The 21,359-nt window shown below is 52.9% G+C and overlaps 1 protein-coding gene across 3 annotated transcripts; it reads right to left on the bottom strand.

Annotated features, from left to right (window-relative positions):
- Nucleotides 1-303: 303 nt before the first annotated feature.
- On the bottom strand, nucleotides 304-21,113 carry MERTK (MER proto-oncogene, tyrosine kinase). 3 transcript variants are annotated; one of them, XM_069787749.1, is made up of 19 exons: nucleotides 21,008-21,113; nucleotides 16,902-17,265; nucleotides 16,507-16,607; nucleotides 16,088-16,261; nucleotides 14,929-15,015; nucleotides 14,135-14,250; nucleotides 11,473-11,656; nucleotides 11,015-11,166; nucleotides 7,723-7,876; nucleotides 7,230-7,383; nucleotides 5,742-5,827; nucleotides 5,538-5,633; nucleotides 5,152-5,232; nucleotides 4,745-4,837; nucleotides 4,483-4,601; nucleotides 3,415-3,524; nucleotides 3,055-3,214; nucleotides 2,527-2,663; nucleotides 304-871 (listed from the first exon to the last, which is right to left on the bottom strand). In XM_069787749.1, exons 1-19 carry the CDS (start codon nucleotides 21,075-21,077, stop codon nucleotides 361-363), a joined length of 2,949 nt encoding a protein of 982 aa, XP_069643850.1. In that variant the 5' UTR covers nucleotides 21,078-21,113; the 3' UTR covers nucleotides 304-360. The 3 variants fall into 3 exon arrangements, with proteins under 3 accessions (XP_069643850.1, XP_069643852.1, XP_069643851.1); XM_069787751.1 differs by having other exon boundaries at nucleotides 7,230-7,350; XM_069787750.1 differs by having other exon boundaries at nucleotides 7,723-7,873.
- Between the last annotated feature and the right edge of the window lie 246 nt (nucleotides 21,114-21,359).

Raw genomic sequence — 21,359 nt, 5'->3', positions numbered from 1 at the left:
CCCTCGCCATTTGGTGCTGGTGCAGCCTGGATGGCGGGAGGCCATCACCACATGGGGTGCCATAGCGGGAGCTCACCTGTGCCCACACACCTTGGCACCGTCCACCCCAGCCACGCTCTGTCACCCCTGGGGAGGTCAGGGGCTGCCCCTTACCTGTGAGCCGTGGGGAGCTCAAATACCAAAGCCTCCCACAACAGAAAAACTAATTTTTTTAGCATTTAATTACAAACCACCCTGACTTCAGCCCAGGAAAGAGCTATGGGGAAGAGCCAGACTCCGCCATGACCATCATGCAGGAAGAAATAAAAGAGACGACTGTTTATTAAAATATACCCTCTCTGTCCTTTTCTCTGAGCCCTTTTACACCCCACTCTGCGCAGGCTCCCCCTTTCCCAGCAGCACTTTGGAGTCCTCCGTGCAGCTATCGGCGCAAGGCAGCTCCGGCGCAAGTGAGCTGCCGGCGGGCAAGGTGCTGGCCTGGGTCCACTCTGAGCCCTCGCCGGCCACCCTCTTGGGCAGCAGCGGGACGTAGGCCTCCTCTGCAGGGCCGCCAAGCTGCTCCTCCAGGACGTACCTCGTCCCCCATTGTTCATTGTGGTGGACATCCACAGCCACCAGTGCCTTCTCTGCTCGGGGGGAGCAGGGCTCGGCAACGTCCCCGGGGTCCAGATCAGAGTCCACTTGGGGGAAGCCTGAATCCTGGGTGGAGTCTGGGCTCTCCTCGGGCAGGCTGGTGTTGATGTAGATGATGTCTCCGGATCCCCTGACTGTGGGCAGGTTTTCCAGCAGCTTCTCCAGATGGACCTTCAGCTGCGAGAATGTCGGGCGGGTGGTGGGGTTGGCTCTCCAGCACGCAGACATTATTTCATACCTGTAAATCAGGTGACGAGCATGGTTATTGCAGAGGATGTTGCCAGGCACTGGGCTAGGGGATGTATGGGGGTTAATTCCCTGCTTCTCTCCACTGGGTAAGCCCTGAGCCGCTTTGCATTGAAACAAAGCAAAAACAACTCCCCCCGCTTAGGCTGTTTGCCCAACGGCAGGGATTGATCAGCTCAAGCTGCTGTTGGAAGTCTTTTCTGGTGCCTGGCACTCGCTGAGGGTCAGGCAGAGGCAGCCAGCTGCAGCCCTGTGATCTGCTCCCTGGGGGAACATCCCAGTTCTGCTCCCAGGACACCGAGTCCTTCTCTTGTCCTTCCTGCAGGTGCCTGTTCCCAGGCTGGATGTCAGGGCACACTGGGAACTCCCAGCACCTCCCTGCAAGCACGTCACTGCTGGGCACATGCTGCCTCCCCTGCCCTCTAGCAGGCTAGTTCCCATAAAAGGTTTCTTTGCCACTTCCTTCAGGGACAGGCGTTGGAGAGGGGCCTTGTAGGAACCGTTGTGTGACTCCGAGCCATGGGGGGATTAAACATTTTTGGCTGTAATGGCACCAGAGAAAAACTCAGGAAGAAAACAGGAGAAAAACCCTTGCTGAGCTGCTCAGAAATGCGAAGTTTTGAGGTTTCCACATTTTCCCTTTCCAGATTCATAGATTTTAGGCACTGAGGAGTCCCGGGTAACTAGAGGGAGTTTTCTGGGGCAGAGATCATGACCAGCCAAGACTTTCTGGCCAAAACTATCTTAATTAAAAAAAAACCAAAATAAAAACAAAAAACCCTAAAAAGTCTGATTCCTCCACCATGAACTGCAGAGGGCACTGCTCCTGTCCCTGCAGGACCAGCGAGGTGACCTTGGTGCTTCCCACCCACCTCACATAGCCGGCTCCCAACAGCCCAGCTCCTCAGCCCTCTGTGCCAGCCCTGCAAGCACATCGCTTTCTCCTGGGATATTTGTTGGGATTTCTGTGCACCTGTTTGCCTGGAGTTAAGAAGATGCTTTTTCATCCCTGGGTGATACGCTGCTCTGGGATCTGGCTTTCATGTGGCACGTCAAAACTTGGGAGATCATGCAAATATTAAGGGTTTTGAAGTTTTTGGTTTTGTGCTACTTTTATTTAAAATTTGACCCACACCATTCCAGACAGCTTTCCTCTGAGAGCTAACCTGCATGTGCGTTCTTGTAAGCTCCCCGCTTGTCAACCCCACAAGGAAGAAAAGGTTAAATCCTTGCCATTTTTTTAAAAATCCAGTCTTTAATAACTGTTGTTTCTGAGGGCTGTGGGAGAAATGGAGGGGGTGAAGCAGAAGGTGACTCCTCCCTCTCCAGTACAGACCCGTCTTACTCCACTTGGAGAGGCCGGTTTGCAGCAGGTGGGAGCACAGGCATGCCGGAACGGTCTTTAATTGCTCTGTGATGCACAGCTTTGCAGGCTTTTGGCCAAATTTAGTGCTAAGCCACAAATCCACAGCACAAGTAGTTGTGTCCTTAAAGAAAGGACATCAGCAACTGAGAGCCACAAAGCACAAAGAGTAGCACCCCACAGAAACCACCTCAGCTAAGGGCAAGCGATACACAGGTCATCTGCAGGCAGACAGAGAGCAAACAGGCTGCGCTACAGCCCAGAAACAGGGTTACAATACTCACAGCTCATCCAGGCAGTCCTCGGGCTTCTTCAGGCGCTGCCCGTGGAAGAGGTACTCGTAGATCTCGTGGTTCTGCACTCCTGGGTAGGGCGTCATCCCTCGGGTCACTATCTCCCACATGGTAACGCCAAATGCCCACTGCGAGGACAAAGGGAAAGCACGCTGAAAGGACATTTCCAAGAGGAATGAATGAATCTTTTCATGGGGAAAGGTCACTGCCAAGCATCCACTGGGCCCTCACACAATGCTAAGAGTTGTCGCTCCAGTCCTGCCCTCCCCAAAATTGGTAATAATAAGCAATGCCACAGAAGAGGCGAGCGGCCCACTCAATAAACCTATTCCAGGAGGCTGGGCAGGCAGCGAAAGGTCAGTGCGTCCCGTTACCAACAGCCTCCTGCTTGTCTGGCTTTGCACTTCCAGGGTACAAGAACAACCGTAACAAAGTGCGGCAAGGGTGGACGACTCAATCCAGGGATCAGTCCCCATCTCTCGCCTCCTGCCGCCTGGCTGCCCAGCCATGTGCACCTACCACATCGCTCTTGGTGGTGTAGACGCGGTCAGCCAGGGACTCGATGGCAATCCACTTCACTGGCATTTTTGCTATTCGGCCCTGACGGTAGTAATCACCACTGTAAATCTTCTTCGACAAACCAAAATCTGCCACGCACACCGTCATATCATCCCGTAACCTGTCAGGCAGAAACAGGGATGGCAAGATAGAAAGGTTTGATGTGCCAAATTCTGAAGCAGAAACCTGAGGCTGAGCTCTTTTCCCATGTCTCTCAAGACCAAGGGAGGTTTTATTGAAGGAAGTGCAGTCATGCTGTAAACCACAGGGCTTCCACTGGTGCTTATCTATCCAGGATGAAGCAGAGGGAAACAAACTCACATGCAGTTTCGAGCCGCCAAATCCCTGTGGAGAAAGTGCCGACTGCTCAGATACTCCATGCCCAGGGCGATATCGACCATGAACTTCACCAGTGTCTGCAGGGGCACAAACTGGGAAGGGAAGGTGCGGGTTAGACAGTGGAAGCCCTTTGGGAAGCATGTTTGGTTTGATCTGAAAGGCTTCCCTGTCCAGGGCTGCCGGCTGACATCCTAGTGGTCTCACTGGCCTTGGAGAGCACCAGAAGCCCACAGCAGTGGCCACTGTGGCTCCTCTCATCCCTGTTGGGCTAAGGCCCTCAGACTGTAAGACTTATTGAATCACAAGCCTGCAGGAGCTGCAGATGCGGGGACAGTTCTTTTAGCAATAACCCCAGGCACTGTCTGACAGGCTGTGCTGCTGGCCAGAAGAGCCCGTCACAGCAAACCACATCTCGCTGTGGTTTGCTGTAGCAGTGGATACATTTCCCATCCCCGTCTCCTCCTTCCACATCTCTGGAGTGCAGCCTGCAACTAGACATTGCTTCCTTCTTGCCTTTCCCACTGGCTGCCTTCAGATCATGTATTTTCAGCTAGAAAACAGCTCAGCAGAAAAGGACCCTGGTATAGAGCAAGTTGACCATGGTTATAGAGCAGTGCGTGTTTGTGCCAACAAAGGCCAGCCTTGTAGCACGCTGCACTAGCAAGAGCACCGTCAGCAGGTCAAGAGAAACCATTCTTCCGCTTAATGTGGCACTGGTGAGGCCACATCTGGGTGCTGTGTCCCATTTGGGGCTCCTCAGTAGGAGAAAGACATGTTGGAGCAAGCCCACAGGAGACCACTAAGACAGAGCTGGAGGAGATGGTGTACAAAGAGGGGCTGAGATAGAGGGCCTGGAGAAGGGAAGACAAGAGTCTCACAAGCTTTTGTGGAGCTGGATCCCACCACTGCCACCTGACAAAGGCAGGAAGCAGGACTACAACCAAGTCCTCTTATGTTCTCAAAAAACAAAGGCAGATTTGTCCCCAAAAGAGGCATAGTCCCGCCTTGCTCCTTGCAGACTTGGGGCCCTCCGCTCCCCGTGCTCATTACCTGGGGGGCCATCTCCAGCCGTGAGCGAAGCAGGAAGCTGTGCAGGTCACCGTATTTCATGAATGGGAGAATCACCATAGGCTTGGGGACCTGCTGGTTGCTCAGCTCGATGCACACACCTGGAAAACACAGACAGGTTGCACAGCCCTGTGTGCAAAGGCATCACACTCCCCCCCCAGACATCTGTGCGGGACCTGAGCACTCCCCAGTCCGGCTCCCCAGCCCAAATCCCAACTGGAGTGCAAGGAGTAACAGCCCATACCTAGGAGCTTGATGACATTGGGATGGTCGAAGTCCTTCATGCATGCTGCTTCACTGAGGAACTCTTCTATCTCCCTTTGGGAAAAGTTATCCACTGGGAAACAGAGAAAAAGGAGGAGGTTTAAAAGCTCAAGAACTTTAACACCCCAAATCACTGCTGCCATCTCCCTTCACAGCACAGCTCCTGCATGGGTCAGGGGGAAGGCACCACCAGCATGTCTCTGCCACCCTTGGCTGTCTGACATGAGTGCCCCTTCCTGACTGGCACCAGGAGCTGTGGCAGAGAGGCCAGCATCCCCACAAAATGGTGCCAGGGTGCAGAGAGAGCACCTCAGATGGGTAGCAGGAACGCCAGCACCCACTAGAACAAATAACGTCAAGTTCTGTGAGGCCAGGGTGATGACTTACGCTTCATGGTCTTCACAGCCACCTTCTGTGGGGTGCCTTCGGGCTGGCTGAGATGCCCCTCCATCACTGACCCGAACTCCCCTGCACCATGTGAAAGAAGCAAACACTTTATCCACAGCCCAAAGCACCACCCTTCAGGACACCACTACATCCTCGAATACCTGAAGTGCTCTAAGACGGAGACCTCGTCCCCTAAAGGCTACAGGGGAGGCTTATGTCTCACCAGTGGCAGAAGGAGGACATGAACCCAGGGGTCCTGGCACTTGGTCATCTTGACCCACCATCTCCCCCACATCCCCTGGGCCTGGAGCTGGGGGATGATGCAGGTAACAGTGGCAGTCCCTGCCCTGTATGTCCATCCCCAGCTCTCCAGCCCCAACACTCACCCTCTCCCAGGACCTTCCCCAGGCTGAGGGCATTTCTGTCCACGACAACATCCTGCAGCTTCTGCTGGAGCTCGCTGCTGACTCCCAGGCTGCCCACTGTGGGAGAGGGGAACAGGAGCTCAGGTCACCTCCAACCTGCAGACATATTGCTGCTGCGATATCCCCATCAACCTCCTTGCAGAGGGATTAAAAAAATATACTTACATGTAAGTTCAACGGCTCTCCGGCAGTAGGACTTCTTGGCTGTGTAGTTCACTGCCAGCTCCAAGTCATTACTGCTGAAAGCGTTCCTGGCGGGACAGAAACAGACGCTGCTGGGCCACGTGCGGCTGACTCTCCTCCAATGAAGGAACCGCCGCTGCAGGGGCAGGCAACCACAGTGCTACTGGGGGTATCAGTAGTAAAGGAGGAAATGTACATTCACCCTAATCTTTTTCATTTCCCTCCTACTGGATCAGTGCCATTGCTTACAACGTCCGAGCAAAACAGTCACTTGATAAACAAGGCTGATCTGTCAAGGAGTGAGTCACAGAGGTTTTTTGGGGAGGAAATGGGATACTCATTTCCTACTCAAAGAGCAGTCTGTACCAGTAGGAATATGGTGCCCAGATCTACCACCTCCTAAAGCGATCTCTGGCCCGATGCACAACTCCAGCCTGTCAATGCTCTCTATTAGCATGTGCAACCCCCATTGGTTAGTCAAAAAGAAACTAAAGGGAGCTTCACACCATGGCCCCAAAAGGGTGGTGATGGGCATGCTGCTGGCAGATGCTGTGCGACCTCTCTGGTACAGGGCCATGCAGAGGTCCAGCTCTAGGGAACAAAAACATAGCAGATGCTCAAGAGCTCCCAGGAAGCTAGCACCACAAGGAAAGAGCAACAATGCTACACCAGTTAGGAAAGGCATCCTTACATACTACCAGTTTCCAAACTGGGATGGGGGTGGTGCCATGGGAGATGAGAGTAGGTGGGATTCCTTCACCAGCTCAAGAAACTCCCTTACTGAAAAGATGCTCTTCCAAAGTAGTCAATTATATCACATTTCCAGTTTGGCAGCAGCCACCCAAGTGATAGCGCTTATAAGAGAAGCTGCTAGCAGCACAGTTGTTTAACAAAACCAGTAGCACAGGGCAGTTAAATGCCACTTAGAAAGTCACAAGGGTGAGTGAGTAGCGTTGGCTTGTTGTAGCAGAAAACAGCCCTTTGTCTGCATTATTAAAACACCACTTATGCAGTCCAGTGGCAGTCTCTCTGCTTGGCGGGGCTGGTGCCACGCTTAGCCATGGGACCAAGACAGATCTGGCATGTGACGAGGCAGGAGGGGTTTCTCTAGGCCACAGGATATTGTACATCTCTGCTCTCTCACCTCTGTGTCAAAATGCTGAGGCCACCCTCCCATACCAAGTTGCACAAGCTTACTTCCCCTTAAAAATAGGAATAGTGAGTGGAAGGTGAACTGCTGGGCTAAGGAAGGGAGGGGAAGTACCGTCACTGCAGTAAAAATACACTTAGTCCCTCACCACGGGCATAAAAAAATGCCATCTGTGGCAACGACATCAGTACTGGAGACAGAAATCTTGTCCCAATCTCCAGCATGGGCTGCTGGCCATCCGCCCCGCCTGCCCGTGCCCCACGCACCTGTGACCTGCTCAGCTCGGGGCACATCTGCAAGCTGTTTTCCCTTCAGCTTACCCGTATTTTGTTTCCACACATCTTTTCTGGATGACCACGGACAAGCAGAGGATCAGCCCGACAGCAATCGTCCCGCAGATAAAGCCCAGGGCTACAATAAAGGAGTCCGCATTCCCAGATGCTGGAGTCGAAGAGGGAGCTGAGGTTATTAATCCTAAGAAGATATCCCATTAATGGAGCTGGTAAAAGAGTCAGCCTGCAGCACCCAGGGATTGGGGGAGGATTTCCCAGGGGCTGAAACCAAACCCACTAAAGCCCAAAGGGTTACACAGGAGAAGAGGGCATGAGGACCAAGGCTGCATGTGGAGAGCAAGTCTCTCCTGGCCACCAAAGCATGCTGAAGGTCCCAGCCCCCGATAGCCTGGCCGACCGGGAAAGTGTCTGAAGGAGGATGGAAAGATGCCAAATGGCCTTGGCCAGGCAAGGAGAGTGTGCTTCCCCATCATCCTCCCCTCCACCCACGCTGCACTGGCAGGGATGGCCATCTCCTTACCGCTGCCAGGGATGAAGACCTCCACCGGGCTGCTGAAAGGTCCCACTCCCCCTTTGGTGATGGCAGCCACACGGACAAAGCAGGTGGCATTGGTGGCCACCACGGGCAGGATGGCCATGCTGGTGTTCGGCTGGGCTTCAGTGGAGATGTTCTGCTGGAGAGAGGAAGGGAAGAAAAGCCTGGGCTGGGGGAGACAGCAGCCCATCCCTACAGCAGGAGGGAAACCCGGAGATTTATTGAGAATTGTCTCCTCAAACTTCTGCGTTGCTTTGCTTTCACAAGCCCAGAGGAAATGCAGCACCAAACTATTTACGGAGAATAATAGCCCTGCCTGCAAGCGCCAGATGGGATCTGGAAAGGGGCTGAGCAGCGTTTCCCATTCAAACCTCATGCCACTGTTGCTCTTTGCTTGTCAACAGCAGCAGGACCAGCAGCCTGAGCCAGAAAAGAGGCAGGAAAGCGATCTCACAAGGGAGGGGGAAAGGCATTTCATGCACTGGCAGTAACATGGATTTTGACCCCTAGCCTTCGTTGCAGTCGGCTTGGCCAGTGGAGGTTCATGCCCCTCTTCACTGCCGGCCAGGGATGCCCACGGCTCGTGCCGCTCAGCACCCACAGAGCCTCGGCACTCGCCACTGCCGCTCCTCTGCAGAGCATCTCTGACTGCTTCCAGCTGCAGCACTCCTGGCTTGATCGTTCAAGTGCCCAGCCACAGAAAGCAGATCTTAGGGCAGATATTTTCTGACTGTGGTTTTTCTGTCAAGCTAATAATATTTCCATTTTTAAGGGCGTGTTTCCTTGCCTGGTAACATGGCAGGAGACAGCATGCTCCATGGCACAGACCTTTCTCCTTGGTAAAAAAACAAGTGAGTCTTTTCCTGCAAATTCCCTGTTGTTTCCTGGACTCCTTCAACTGAGAAAGCACCTGCTGCTGCTCCCTGCCGACCCCCAGCTGCAAAACAGCTGGCCAGCGGTACCCAAAACATCTGGTGGGCTGCTGTGGCCAGCAGAGCCCAGCTCCTTACCCTAGCTGAACATCACATGGACGAGCAAAAGCAGCAGCCGAAGGGAATCGGTGGGCAAGGAGGAGGAAATTGGAGCTCCTCAGAGGGAACCGGTTTCTGTTCGTAGTCATAAAAAAACCACAGAACTGGATGTGAAACACGCCCCAACCCCAGGAGCGTGTCTGCACCACCGGGCAGCGGCGTGAGCTGATACCCGCTGCTGCCTCCGCTCCCACACTCCTGCTTTCCTCCCACCTCATGTTCATGCCATCCTTCGTCGGAAACGCACACGAGATCTTGTCCCCACTGCCAACTTAAAAATGCACCGGGATCCTTTCATATCGCAGATGGCACTGCTGTGTCATCTGAGGACAGAGCCCAACTGATATCAAACAGACCGTGGAGAGCATGAGCACACTGGCAAAGCAGACAGTCATTCTGGCAGGACAGAACTGCCAAAGTTAATGTTTTTTTAAGAGTCTTGCGGTAGTTGAGGAATTTCTTCACGTCTTAGCTCCGGCAGCCTTGGGTCAAACAAGTACTGCTGGTTTAAGAATAAAATAAAGCAACTTTTTTGAAGTTTTTAAAATAGTTTTCAAGCTGGTTGTGGAGAAAAGGAGGCCTGCAGGTGGCCCTGCTGACACAGAAATACAGGACACCCCCCCACACCCTCAGCCTTTATCGTGCTGGGGTTGTTAAACAGATGGTTATTTTGGGGTATTTCATATTTAGCCTGCCCAGGACCAAAACTCAGAGACTTTATTTCTGAGAAATCAGAGCTCCACTTGACAGAAAGCACGTTGCTCTTCTGCTTCAGACTGTCTGTCCATCAGCTCAGGGGACCCTTGGGGGTACATGGGGGAACAGGGCACTGCACCAGCCCATGGTGCTCTGCAGAAAGGTTACGGCACAGGCTCAAGCTGTTCCCGTGCCTCTTAATTCTGCAACAGCCCTTATGAAAAGGCGTGCTGGCCCCTGCCTTTGGCTGGCTCTGACATGTATTTTTGCCTTCCATATAACCTGGAGGCTAACAAAACAAATCAGCAACAAACACAACTGCTTCCTTCGGTCTGCAAGGAGCCAGGGTCCCTTGCACAGCTACCTCCCTCCTGAGCTCATTCCCCACTAGAGGGGTTTTTTTGAGCCTCCTGAAAGCCAGCATTAATGAGACCAGTTATTGACCAGGAACCCAAGCAGAAATTTCACCCCATAAGCATTTGACTGGGGAAATTTATAAAAAAAAACAACAAAAAAAGACAATCTCCCAGGGTTTAAAGGGCAAGTCCTGTTTTTTGCTTTCTGCTTGAGAGACAACAAATATGTCAGCATTTTTTTTTTTCCATGCTAGTCACAAGACCATAATATTGTTTCCCTGACTTCACTCGGTCTGGATCTATACATGCTCTTCTTCAGAGGCGCAAAAGGAGAACAGAAAATGCAGCATCCTGCAAAAAATAGGGTGTGAGTCACTTTTTCCACATCGGATTCAGGCTGTCAGTGCCTCTCTGTGCTTTCAGCCTGGGACAGAGGAAGACCAAACCACAGTGCAGAGGCGACAGCTGGATACATCTGCGCAATTATCCAGAGGCTCCCTGACCACTGGCAGAGGCTGGACGGGATGCTCTTTTGCCCAGTAGCTGAGATGTGCCAGGACTGCCCGAGAGGTCAGGCCAACCTCGCCCTAGCAAATTCCTGAAGACTACTTCCCAAATCCTGGGAAAGGCAAGCAACGTTGCGCCAGATGACTTCATATGCTCATGGACAGGCCCTCAGCCCCAAAATGTTCCTTGAGTTATGAAACTCTGTGCCATGGCTTTGCAGATGAGTTAATGCATGGAATAAATCCCATCTGAGTAAGGAACGACTCAAAACCCAGGGAACGAATTCTCCCAAACACCTTATGATTGACTCCATTGCTGAAAGTGCCAAGAGATGCTGCCAAACCTTGACTGCCGCTCCAAAGGCCATACCAAAGATTGTCAACACCGGGAAGAGCATCTCAATTCTAGTTTAGAGAGTAGGAGCCATGGTAGCACACCTCTTGTCTCCTTCATGCAGAACTGCTTAGTCACAATATTAAAGACTTAGGGCATTACCATGAGTTACATAAACACACGAGAGAGAGACTACTTGTATTAAAAAAGCCCAGATGAAAGCACAAGACAGCAGACAAATAAGCTCAGAAAGAATATACGGAAGCACCAAGACCAAACTGGACATCCCTGCTTGATGCCTGCTGGGATTTTTTCTAGGTTTTAGCCATTCTTCCCCATTCCCCCGTGACTTACCAACTCCTTGGAGTTCTGCCACCTGTACCAGATGTGATAGCCCTGCAGTTCCCCATGGATCTTCCCCAGGGGTGGCTTCACCCATCGGATCTCCACAGAGGAGATGGATTCATTGAATGACACTGTGACATTCAGTGGTGGGGTGGTCGGAGCTGCAGGAATCAAAGAGAAAGAAGGTGAGGGGAGCCAGGTGGATGGGTGCAAGGACATGGTAGGCTGTTGGAAAATGAGCTGTAGCTCACTCAGAAAGCGCACTGTATTTCCTACAGCCTTTACCATTTCCAGCAGGTGACTGCCCGTGGGTAAATTTCCTTTCCCCAATCAACAGAGTCGAGATGTCCCATCCCGTAAGCAACCATGACTCTGGACCAACATCTCATCCAGAGAGTCCTGCACAAAGCACAGCTGCGCGACCGAGGCAGGGAAACCATTCTCAGTCTTCGCTACTCATTTCCTACCTCCCTCAGTGGTGCTGGCGGTTATCCAGGGGCTAAATGCTGACCAGCCGACTTCATTCCTGCAGGAAACGCGGATGTTATAGTCTGCCATGGGCCCCAGCTGCTGGATGTGATACACGTGGGGAGGCACCGAGGTGTTGAAGAGCAGAAGTGAGACGTTGCTTCGTGGAACAGCTTCCTTGACCTTAATTGAAAAATCAGTCCACAAACAGGGATTAGTCAGCAGCAACCTGCAGGGTGAGATGCATGGCAGGAATTTTACATCTGTAAACAGGATCCAGAGCCCTGCCTCCTTCCAAACACTGGCAGGGCCTTGTTCCTGCATGCTGGCTCATCTCTGCTGAGCAGAAAGCTGATGGCAGGCCATTCACAGGGCCCAGGGCGAGGACTCCAACAGACGCAGAGAAGAAAGAGTTGCTGTGGGGACACGGCAGAGATGTGTGAAATCGCCATCACTGCGGAAAGGAGGAGGGAGGGGTGATTTGCTCTTTCTTGTGGCACGGAGCAGAAGGAGGACCCAGTAACATTACCAGGCAGCGAGTCCCACACAAACAAAGTCCTTTCTTGTGCAGCACATCATTAGACAGCAGGACTTATTGCCATCAGATGTTGCAGGACTAATCACAGACCTCGTCAGACTCCATCATTACATTTAGCAGCATGGATGAATTCAACATACTAAAAACAAGTCACACTTTTTACACAAAGAGAAATTGGTCTCTCCCCAAAGGGCTGGCTATTGAGCACCCATGTAGCTGCCCACAGCCAGCCCTTGCAGTTCTCCGGAAAGCATCTCATTTCGTGAGAAGCACCATGAGAGTGTCCTGGGCCAGGACGGTGGAAGGAAAGAGGGAAGAGCAAGAAGGAGGGACGCCAGCGCAAGCGAGACAGTTAACTCGGAAGACAATCCACAGGACGTGTTTCAGCATGAACCACAATCAGAAGGTCATACAGTCCTCTCTAAAGCCTCTGTGCATGGTTTTGGGGTGGCAGGAGACCTGTCCTTCTGCTTAAGCAACTAGAGTATTCCCCTGGCTAGCTCAGGATGCTCAGGACAGTCTCAGGACCAACACCAGCAGTATTTGCCAGCCAAAATGAAAGAGAATAGCCTTCAGCCTCATAAAGCTGAGAAGGTTCCCAAGCCATCACTAGATGCTTTCAGGGAGGTGAACAGTGATCAGATGAACATGCAAGCCACTCTTGAAAGCACCACTGGGACTGGCTGTTCTCCTGAGCATGAGGCCCAGCTCGGCTATCTCAACCCTCAATTTGTCTTCTGGAGAGAGTCCATCAAATTAATATATTTTTTTTTTAAATTGGGCTTTTTGCAAACTTAGTTTGAACTTGGCAGGTGTGACAGCAACAGCTTCCCTTTTAAGCACCAGCGTGCTCCGAAATGAGTCACTTGGTTGGTGGGCCATGCTACCCTAGTGAGGGGATTATCAAAGGGGACAGGAGCAAAAAGGCTTAGTCACAGCTGTGTTTTTGCCAGAAATCATGTCTTGTTTTCCAATTCAAAAGGCTATTTCCTAATGACAGACCATGAACGTTAAGTCATAGGAAATTCCTTGGCTCTCCACCCCACTTCCTGAGCTCCAGCTGGAAGGCAGCAGTGGATGCTAATATTAGCTCTGGTACCTTTCCTCCCTGTAAATCCTTTCACTTTTACCTGGCTTCAAACATCGCCTCTCTCCACGTGTTACCTCAGCCAGAGTATAGGTTAGCCAGTATAAAAAACATATCCACAAGAGGGCAAGCAATGGGCTTGAACTGTGAAACCCAGCGAAGTCAAACAGATAGAGCAGGTGGAAACTACTTGCAGGGCTGTACCCTGGGGCTGGCATTCCCTGACTTGTCCAGGAGACAGGCATCCTCTCAGCTCCTTCTCAGTACAAAGCTCCACCTCCAAACCCCAGTGGGAAGGCTGCTTGGTCGGGAAATGTTTGACCAGGCGGTAAAAGTAGGGACAAGCATGTGCCTGCAGCAACTCAAGGCTTGCAAAGTCTCCCAAAGAGCTACCTGGAGCAGTTCTGGGCATCTCCCCATGAAGAGTCATGACAACCTGACTGTCTTGCTCGAGGAGAGTGATTCCTGTGGCTCACTCCCGCATGCTTCACAGGCATGAGCCCAGATGTGCTCTTCCAGGCAGGTGGCTTCCCTGTTCCCATCACCCCTTGTTTCTCCCCCCACTCGACCACCCCGCCTCCAGGACAAAAGCCTGCTTCACGCTCCCTGCGTCAGTCTCTCTGTGGGACACCTTCCACCAACTAACCCCCAGCACAGCAGGCAGAGCAAAGCTGCTTTTTGTAAGCAGACACCACCAAGCTGGTCGGTCTCCAGCAGCTCCTTCCAAGCCTCCTGTCCACCTCGGCAGTGCTCTGGCTACCCCAGGTCCCAGTGCCTGTGGACTGCTTGCTGCCCAACTTGGACTCCACAACATTGTGCTGCCACAAATTCCCCAGCCACCTGGACCACAGGGTGCGGGTGGGACAGCGTGCCAGCTTCCCCTTTTAAAGCCGCTGGAAAAGTCCAACTCAATTTGCCCAAACCAATAGCATGGTCAAATCTGTGCAGTTCATGCCAAACAACACTGATTTCCACCTGCCTTGGAGTATCCATGTGAGGGGAGGTTGCAGGGGCAAGGGGAGTTATGGATGCTTACCTGGACACTGCAGCTGTTCAAGGCAGAGAATGCATCAAAGCCCGGCACCCAGGATATCACGATACTGTGGGCCGTTCTGTTGAGGACATGCATGCTGATGGGTTCAGATGGTATTCCTGTAGGGAAAAGCCAAGGGCAGTCAGCTGGAGGCCTAAGCACAAACGTAGCACGTCTGGCTTCCCTCTGGCAGCTCCCGGGGCTCAAACCAACTCTGCGTGAACCCCAGGTACTGCCCTGGCTACAGCCACAATGGCATCCTTTATCAGTGTACCACGGAAGTTTCAGACCACCAGACAGGGAAGCAGAAAAAAGTCATTTGCAGAACTATTTTGATCATGATCTATATTTGTGAGCTGAAACAGCACTGTGGGTTGCTTAGAGGCAATGACATATTTCGGGGAACACCTTCCTTGCATTGCCAGAGTGGGTCCCGTCAGGAATGTAGAGAATTTCCACCGTTTCCTATGGAAAATTGCGAGCACCACCCTGGTTGTGAAGGAAGGAAAAGAGTGATACAGCCCTTCCGAAACCTGCTCTGGGGCTGACAGTTCTGCTTTCAAATGTGATTTTTGGTGCTTCCTCCCACAGCGGTGATACTGGGATGACAGAACCGCACTGGGTGACTGTTCTACTATGTGCATCCCACTTGATTTTAAATAGTTTTAAAATGAGGAAAAATAAGTACAGGAGTCCTAAAAACACTAGAATGAGTGCTTGGGATTGTGGAGACCAGGACAGCTCCTTCTTGGACACATGTACTCAATAGGTAAGGTGAGCATCACTTTCCCTCTTACCTTTCACGTTGACCTGCCCCGGGTTGGATGCAGTCAGCCCTTTACTGTTATGAGCCTCACAGCTGAACAGTGTTGTTTCATTAAGACCTGCAGAGGGAAAAACAAGGGCCTGTTCACTGGACCTGCACAAAACGCCCAAATCACACCAATTCTCCACCTGCTGCTTACCAAAAACCCTTGTGGCTTCCTTTCTTGCACTGTTGCTTTATTTTTTTCCAGCAACACAAAAGACCTTCTATTTAGCACTCATCGCTTCCCTTCGTGGCATTTCTGCGCTGACTGTCTGGGGGCGACCCCTGCGATCCAGCTCACCCACCTTCCATGCCGCAAGCACGAGCATGCCGTCAGTGCCATCAGGACAGTACATTTCTACGGCACCGTTGCACAACCTCCTGAGTAAGCATTTGTTTTGTGTTCAAAAAGGGAAAGGCAGAAAGCAGAAGAGTCCACCACCATGGCTTGAATCAGATGACTTATTGCTTTTCGAAGATTGCTCAAATCTCCCAGCTGATAATGGAGAATGACTGGTTTGGGGGCCACTGGAAATACCCAAGTGCAGACGGCTGCTTGCTTCCCCTGTGGTGTGGGCATGGCCTGTGTGAGATGACCCTGGGCAGTAACAGTGCTCATGATTTTCATCTCACGGAAAGGACTTTTACTGGAGGTGCAGGGTTGTCCCTCCTGGGCACACTGCTTGCTGCTGCTGCAAGGTGGAGGGCTCGCCATGGCACGCTGGACATGCCGAGCATTTGCTCACACCAGCAGTGGTGCCTCTCAGTACGACTGGGCTCCTGGGCCAGGAGGGGGACTGTTCAAGTGACCTGACCTAGCATGTGCCAGCCGGATGCAAGAACATCCAAGAGCAATGAGTCATTTCTTCCGGCTTTCGCTGCCTTTTAAAGCCTGCCTTTAGACATCAAGACGAGTCAGTTATAGTCTGGCTGCTAACTAGCTAGTGGCCTTCTCCTCATGAGCAAAGCAAGAAATCCCTCCTCTCTTTTGCCTCTGCAGCAAAACTGTGATGGGTTTTATGTTACATGAAGGACTTTTCTCCCTGTGCTGCACCAGGCTGGCATGGAGACACCTTCCCACTCTGCCCTTCCTGGTAGCCACACAGAGGTATCCCAGCTGGCCATGTCAAGGACACTGCTGGGCTCACCTGGCACGGTCAGGACTGACGGGGAGATGTGGGGCTTTTCATTCACTTGGACGTTGTTGCGAAACCAGTAGATCTCCACAGGCTCTGGTGGGCCCACGGCTTGGCATGTGAGGTTGAAGGGACTGTTCTTGGTGACATTCAGCTTCTCGGGCTGACGAATGAAGTGTGGGAGCCCTGCATGGACACAAGCAGAGAAGCAAGAGATTCAGAGAGCTCAGCAACACAGCCCTATCAACAATCCCAAACTGTCCTGCCAGGGGCTATGCCCATCTCCGGCAACAAGCCCCTTCCCATCCAGGACTCCCTGTTTCTGGGGGACAACTCACAGCTCCCAGATCACAGTGCCCAGGGCTGTCACTCAGCCAGGGCACAATGCTCCACACCTCCAGCACATCTGCCCTAGCCCTCCTCCAGCTCACCTTCCAGCTGCACCGAGATCGGATCTGACACCACCTCAGTGCCAGAGATATTGAGTTTGCAGACGTAGGAGCCATTATCCGAGCGCTGGGCGGCAAGGATGCTGCCAGAGAGAACGGAGACCAGGTCAGGGCTTTGGCAGGGAGCCTTGCCCCACACACGGCTCCTGCAGGAGGACATGGCAATAATGCCAGCCTGGGTGTGGGTTTCAATCAGTACCAACCACCCCACAGCACACACCAAGCGGAAGCTAGGCTTGCAAAGCCAGGCTTTGGGGAGTAGGCAGCACCTGCCCATCCTAGTTCCAGTCCCAAGCCCCTGCAAGCTGCCCGGCCTCCCGTCCCTCCCCAGGAGCCAACGTGTAGGGCATTCCTCCAGGAAGGATGGCATCGGTTACCTGAAGGTGGAAGTCATTGTCACCTCCTCTTCGTCGGCAATCTCGAAGTGGCTGGTAGCGATGCGGTCCAGCACGTGCAGCTCCCTCCCATCCTTCCACAAGGAAATGCCCGGGGTCTCTGGCCTGAGCAGCAGCTGAGGTACTTTGATGGAGCAATTAAACGTGACATCCTTGTGCTCATTAATCACGATGTGTTGCACTGTGGGGTTAAACTTAATCTGTCCTAGAGAGCTGGTTGAGGGCTCGTCCTGGGGCTGCTCTGGGCTCCGGTGAGGCCAGTGACCCACAGTGGCCACACTTCGCTCGTGGCGGTGGGACTCTGCCGACAGGTATGGCCTTAGACCTCGATTTCGGTCAGCGTCGTCTGCAAGAGAAGACCTTGGTTTTGTTACCCCCAGGCAGCAAGTGCCCCCCTCCAAAACGCTGCAAAGCCCCACTGCTTTAATTAATAATTAAAGGCAGTTCATTTACAGATGCTCCAAAAATTCAAAATCTCTGAGACCTCTCGTAAGAGCCCCAAGAAGGAAACATGTAGATGGGGGCTGTCCCAAGACTGACTATGTACGAGCAGAACCTCCAAAAAAAGCCTTTTTAAAACAAATGGGAGCAGCTCAGGCTAAAGAAAGTGCTCAGCCACTTCTCTTTCAGCAGGGGAGAGGCAGGAGCTATTTCTGCTGCATCGCACCCCCGGGACTGGAATATAAAAGGATCCCTGGGCAGGAGGAATTTGGGACTTTACTCCACTAAATCCCTTTCAGGGCCTCATCTCAAGAATTTTCAGCTGCGGTAGAGAAAGAGTCCCCAGCAGGGATTTCTCTGATTTTAGGCTGTTTGCTGGTAATGCTGCTTCTTTCCCAGGACAGGGTGAGCTGCTCTGGAAGAGGGAGATGCTCTCTGAGTCAACTACAAATGTTTTTGCTAAGCTAAGTGCCTCCACTGAGCTGCTTTTCTTGGGAAAACAGCTGCAGATGGATGAAGAAATGCCTTCAGACGGTGTGTAGGAGCGGGCTGCTGTTTAGTGTTGTTCTCCCAGGGTCCCTTCCCAGACATTTTTCCCAAGGGAAGGCTATTTACCAGCTCTTTCTGAGGTCTTCGTGCCCCCATCTACAAATCACCGAACATACCCAGTGCTGTAGCGGTGTTTTCCACCTCCCTCCCACCACTTCCCACCCCAGCCACGAACAAGATGAAGAGCAGCTCCATGTAAAGCAATTCTCCCCAAACCAACCTGTGTATTTTTGAAGAGATAAGATATAGAGAATATAGCACAAGTAGATGCTTTTACTAGACCCTTTCCGAGCTTCCCGAGGCTTTCACAGGCATACAGAAATCCCAAGCAGAGCGGTAAATCTCCCTTGCTGCTTTCAGCAAGCAAAGGCATTGTGCCAGACAGGAATTTCAACTAAATTAATTTGCCTCTTCTGAATAAAAAACTGTTCACAATTTAAAAGATAATACCGCAGGTAGAGAGCACAACCTTTTTATTTAACTGGAGTTCAGCTGAGTTTGTTTTCAGGCAGGTCTTAGTCCTCAAACATCAAACAAGTTTTTAAAGCTACGTCATTACTATTGTGAGTAATGAGGCATGAACCTAGTGTGCTTTCCCGAGAGCCAAGAAACACAACCTAATTTTGAGGCTGGATATATTCCTTTGCTAAATTGCTCAGTATTTTTAACCCTCAAGAAATGTTACTTCTAGACAGAAATTTAAGAAGGGTTTTTAAGTTCTGCCCGGTCTGGGGGTGCAGAGGAAAGCACAGGGCTCTCCCTGGCTCTCACACAAAACAATGGGTTTCCCTTTCAGAAAAAAAAAAAGACCCTAAGCTTTTCCAACCTGCTTCCTAAGCTTTACCATCCCAACACAAACAAAGGCCATGTGACTGCTGCAAAACGCAGCCAACTGCCATTTACTTGCGGGCCGGGTCACCAGCTCTCAAACAGGCAGCTCCAAAAAGATTTGCCAAATGCAAACAAGCGAGCGACCCCAAATCCCCTTCCCTCCCCTGCTCTTCCCAGAGGTTACCCAGGCTGGAGCCACTCGCTGCCTGGCACTATCCAATCTCAAACAGCTGTTTTCATGCTTCATTTCGAAGCTTTCCAGCTCTGGCCAGAGCAGCTCCCCCGGCAGGGACCCCTGGCCAGGGAGGACATGGATGCATGCTGGCGGTCCCTGCCCTTGGCAGGCACTCTGCCTGCTGTGGGATGATTTCTGCTCCCCCAGGCTGCTTCAGGTTTAAAGGCAAAGAGCAAAGAGGATCTTAGCCTTCTACACTGATGAAGTGGAAAGAGGTGTTTGCTGGCCCAGGAATGAAATACTTTCCTCTCTGACTCATGTGACAACAGGAATTTCTCATATCCAGCACTGCCTTTGGGTACCCCTTCCATCCCCAGCTGTTTGGGATGTGGATATATTAACCGTGTCTTTGAAGAGATCTGCCCAGTGTGGCACGACACCCCTTACCTGTGTCCAGAGCGATTTGTTTAGGCTGGCTCTAAAAGCCCACGCTAGAGCCAACGAGCTGAAAGCAGGCATGCCTGCGTGAGTGCCTGCCACGCTGGAGCAGCTCCCCTCGCTTACCGCAGCTTGGCCTGAGGGAAAAGCTGGCATGGAAATACATCCACTTACAAGCACAGTGCTGGTCTCCTGAAACACCTGGGATCACAGCAAAACTAAAGTGCTAGCAAAGACAGATCTTCCTGTGCAGCCCAGCAGGTCCCGCATGCCCTTCTCCATTACTAGCCTGGAGAATAAAGTTTTAACAAGAAAATCTGCCCACTATTAGAGGCAAAATACTTTATTACGGACAAAAAACAAAGCAGGGAGTTGCACACCCCGCAACTGAAACAGCAAGTAGTTCTGCTGCAGTCCCAGTGAGGAAGGTATTAGAAAACACCCAGGTCTGCCAAAAAGCTCCCTACATCCCTAGCCCTGGATTTCCCATTACTGGAAGTAATTCACCTGCTGACAACAGCTTTCTGCTCAGGCACTTGCAGAGTATATCTTTGCACCCGGACAGGGCAGGAGGAATGAAGAGCCCCTGCCTGCAGGTTTTCCTACCTCACCGTCCTGAGCCCCTGCCTGCAGGTTTTCCTACCTCACCGTCCCCTGGGAGCTGTCAGAATTGAATTTCCCCTGGGGCCACACCTGACTTCCAAAGAGACTCTCAGGGTTCAAATACCTTTTGTATAAACCAGTCCAGGATTCTTGGTTAAATCCACAGTGAGCTCCCCCTCACTGCAGATTCCCGCAGTGACAGAGTCAAGACTTTTGAGTCCACCTTGCCCAAAGCAAACACTGGCATTCCTGCCTTCCCTGCTAAACCCCATGTGCACACCGACTCCGAGACCACCCAGCATCCCTGAGCACGGGCTACAAACAAACCCACAGCACCTCACAGCCTGCCACCAAACGTCGGGCAGCCCTGATGATGGCACACTTTAAGTCCAAAAACTACGTCTATCTCTTTGCATTTCTTTTTGCAGGTAACCAAGCACGTGGAGCTGAAAAGCCAGCAGACTGACAGCACCACAAAGCGCAGCCCTGTGCCACAAACCGCGGTGTTTCCCGGTGACTTATCCCAACACCGGTACGCAGGTGGCTCACGGCTAACGGGATAAATCGCAGACCCGCTGATCTGTGGCAGCTTTTGGTCCCTGCCTGTTGCAGCGTCCCCAGCAAGCAGAGGCACATCACATCAACAAGTGGGACAGAGGCAGAGCAGAGGCAGAGCTGTGTCCCAGAACAGCAAAACTCGCGCTCTCTGGGGCTGGCAGAGAGGTGCTGCCGTCAGAGACCCTCAGCGAAATCACTGCTGAGCTTCCCCCCCAGGATTTAAGCTTCGCTTTAGTCTGCAGGCCCAGCGAGCAGGAGAGGGGTGCGGGGGGCACTGGGGTGGCCACGCAACACCCCGGCCGCTGGCAGGGTGAAACGAAGCAGCATTTGCAGGTAGAATGCCCCGGACGAACACCCCTCGCCGGACCCCCGAGGCCGCCGCCGGCACCGGAGCAGCCCTGCCATCCCCGGGCCGTCCTGGACGCCCCCAGCCCGGGAGCCCCCCTCCGGGCTCCCCCTTCCTCCCCGCCCGGCGCCTTCCCCGCAGACTCACCGGCTCCGCCGCGGGACGGGCGCAGGGCCGCCAGCAGCGCCCAGAGCAGCGCCCACCGCCCGCCGCCCATCGCCGCCGCCGCCGCCGCCGCCGCCGCCGCCGTCCCCGTCCCCGTCCCCGTCCCCGTCCCCGTCCCCGCTCCGCCGCGCCTCGGCGCGCCGCCGGCGCGCTGGCCGCCCCGCCCCGGCCCGGCCCGCCCCGGCAGGGCACCGGCCCGCCTCCCGCCCGCGGAGCCTCGGCGTGGGGCGGGGGCGGGGACGGGGCAGCACCGGGACACGGTACCCTGCGCTCCAGGGCTTCGGTCCCGTCCCACAAGCCCCAGCAAGGGCGGCCCGGCAGGTGGCAAAGGTGC

This window comes from Haliaeetus albicilla, chromosome 7 (genome assembly GCF_947461875.1).
Source record: "Haliaeetus albicilla chromosome 7, bHalAlb1.1, whole genome shotgun sequence".
In the NCBI taxonomy this organism is placed as follows: Eukaryota; Metazoa; Chordata; class Aves; order Accipitriformes; family Accipitridae; genus Haliaeetus; species Haliaeetus albicilla.
Note: the sequence above shows the minus strand (reverse complement) of the source record. Positions and strands in the feature narration are given on the sequence as shown.

Excerpts from the sequence above, each read along its gene's own strand:
- MERTK (XM_069787749.1), bottom strand. The coding sequence starts at position 21,077 with ATGGGCGGCGGGCGGTGGGCGCTGCTCTGGGCGCTGCTGGCGGCCCTG. Across the intron at positions 16,608-16,901 it reads ACAATGACTTCCACCTTCAG|CATCCTTGCCGCCCAGCGCT; the intron begins GTAACCGATGCC and ends TCTCTCTGGCAG. Across the intron at positions 16,262-16,506 it reads GATCTCGGTGCAGCTGGAAG|GGCTCCCACACTTCATTCGT; the intron begins GTGAGCTGGAGG and ends GTGTCCATGCAG.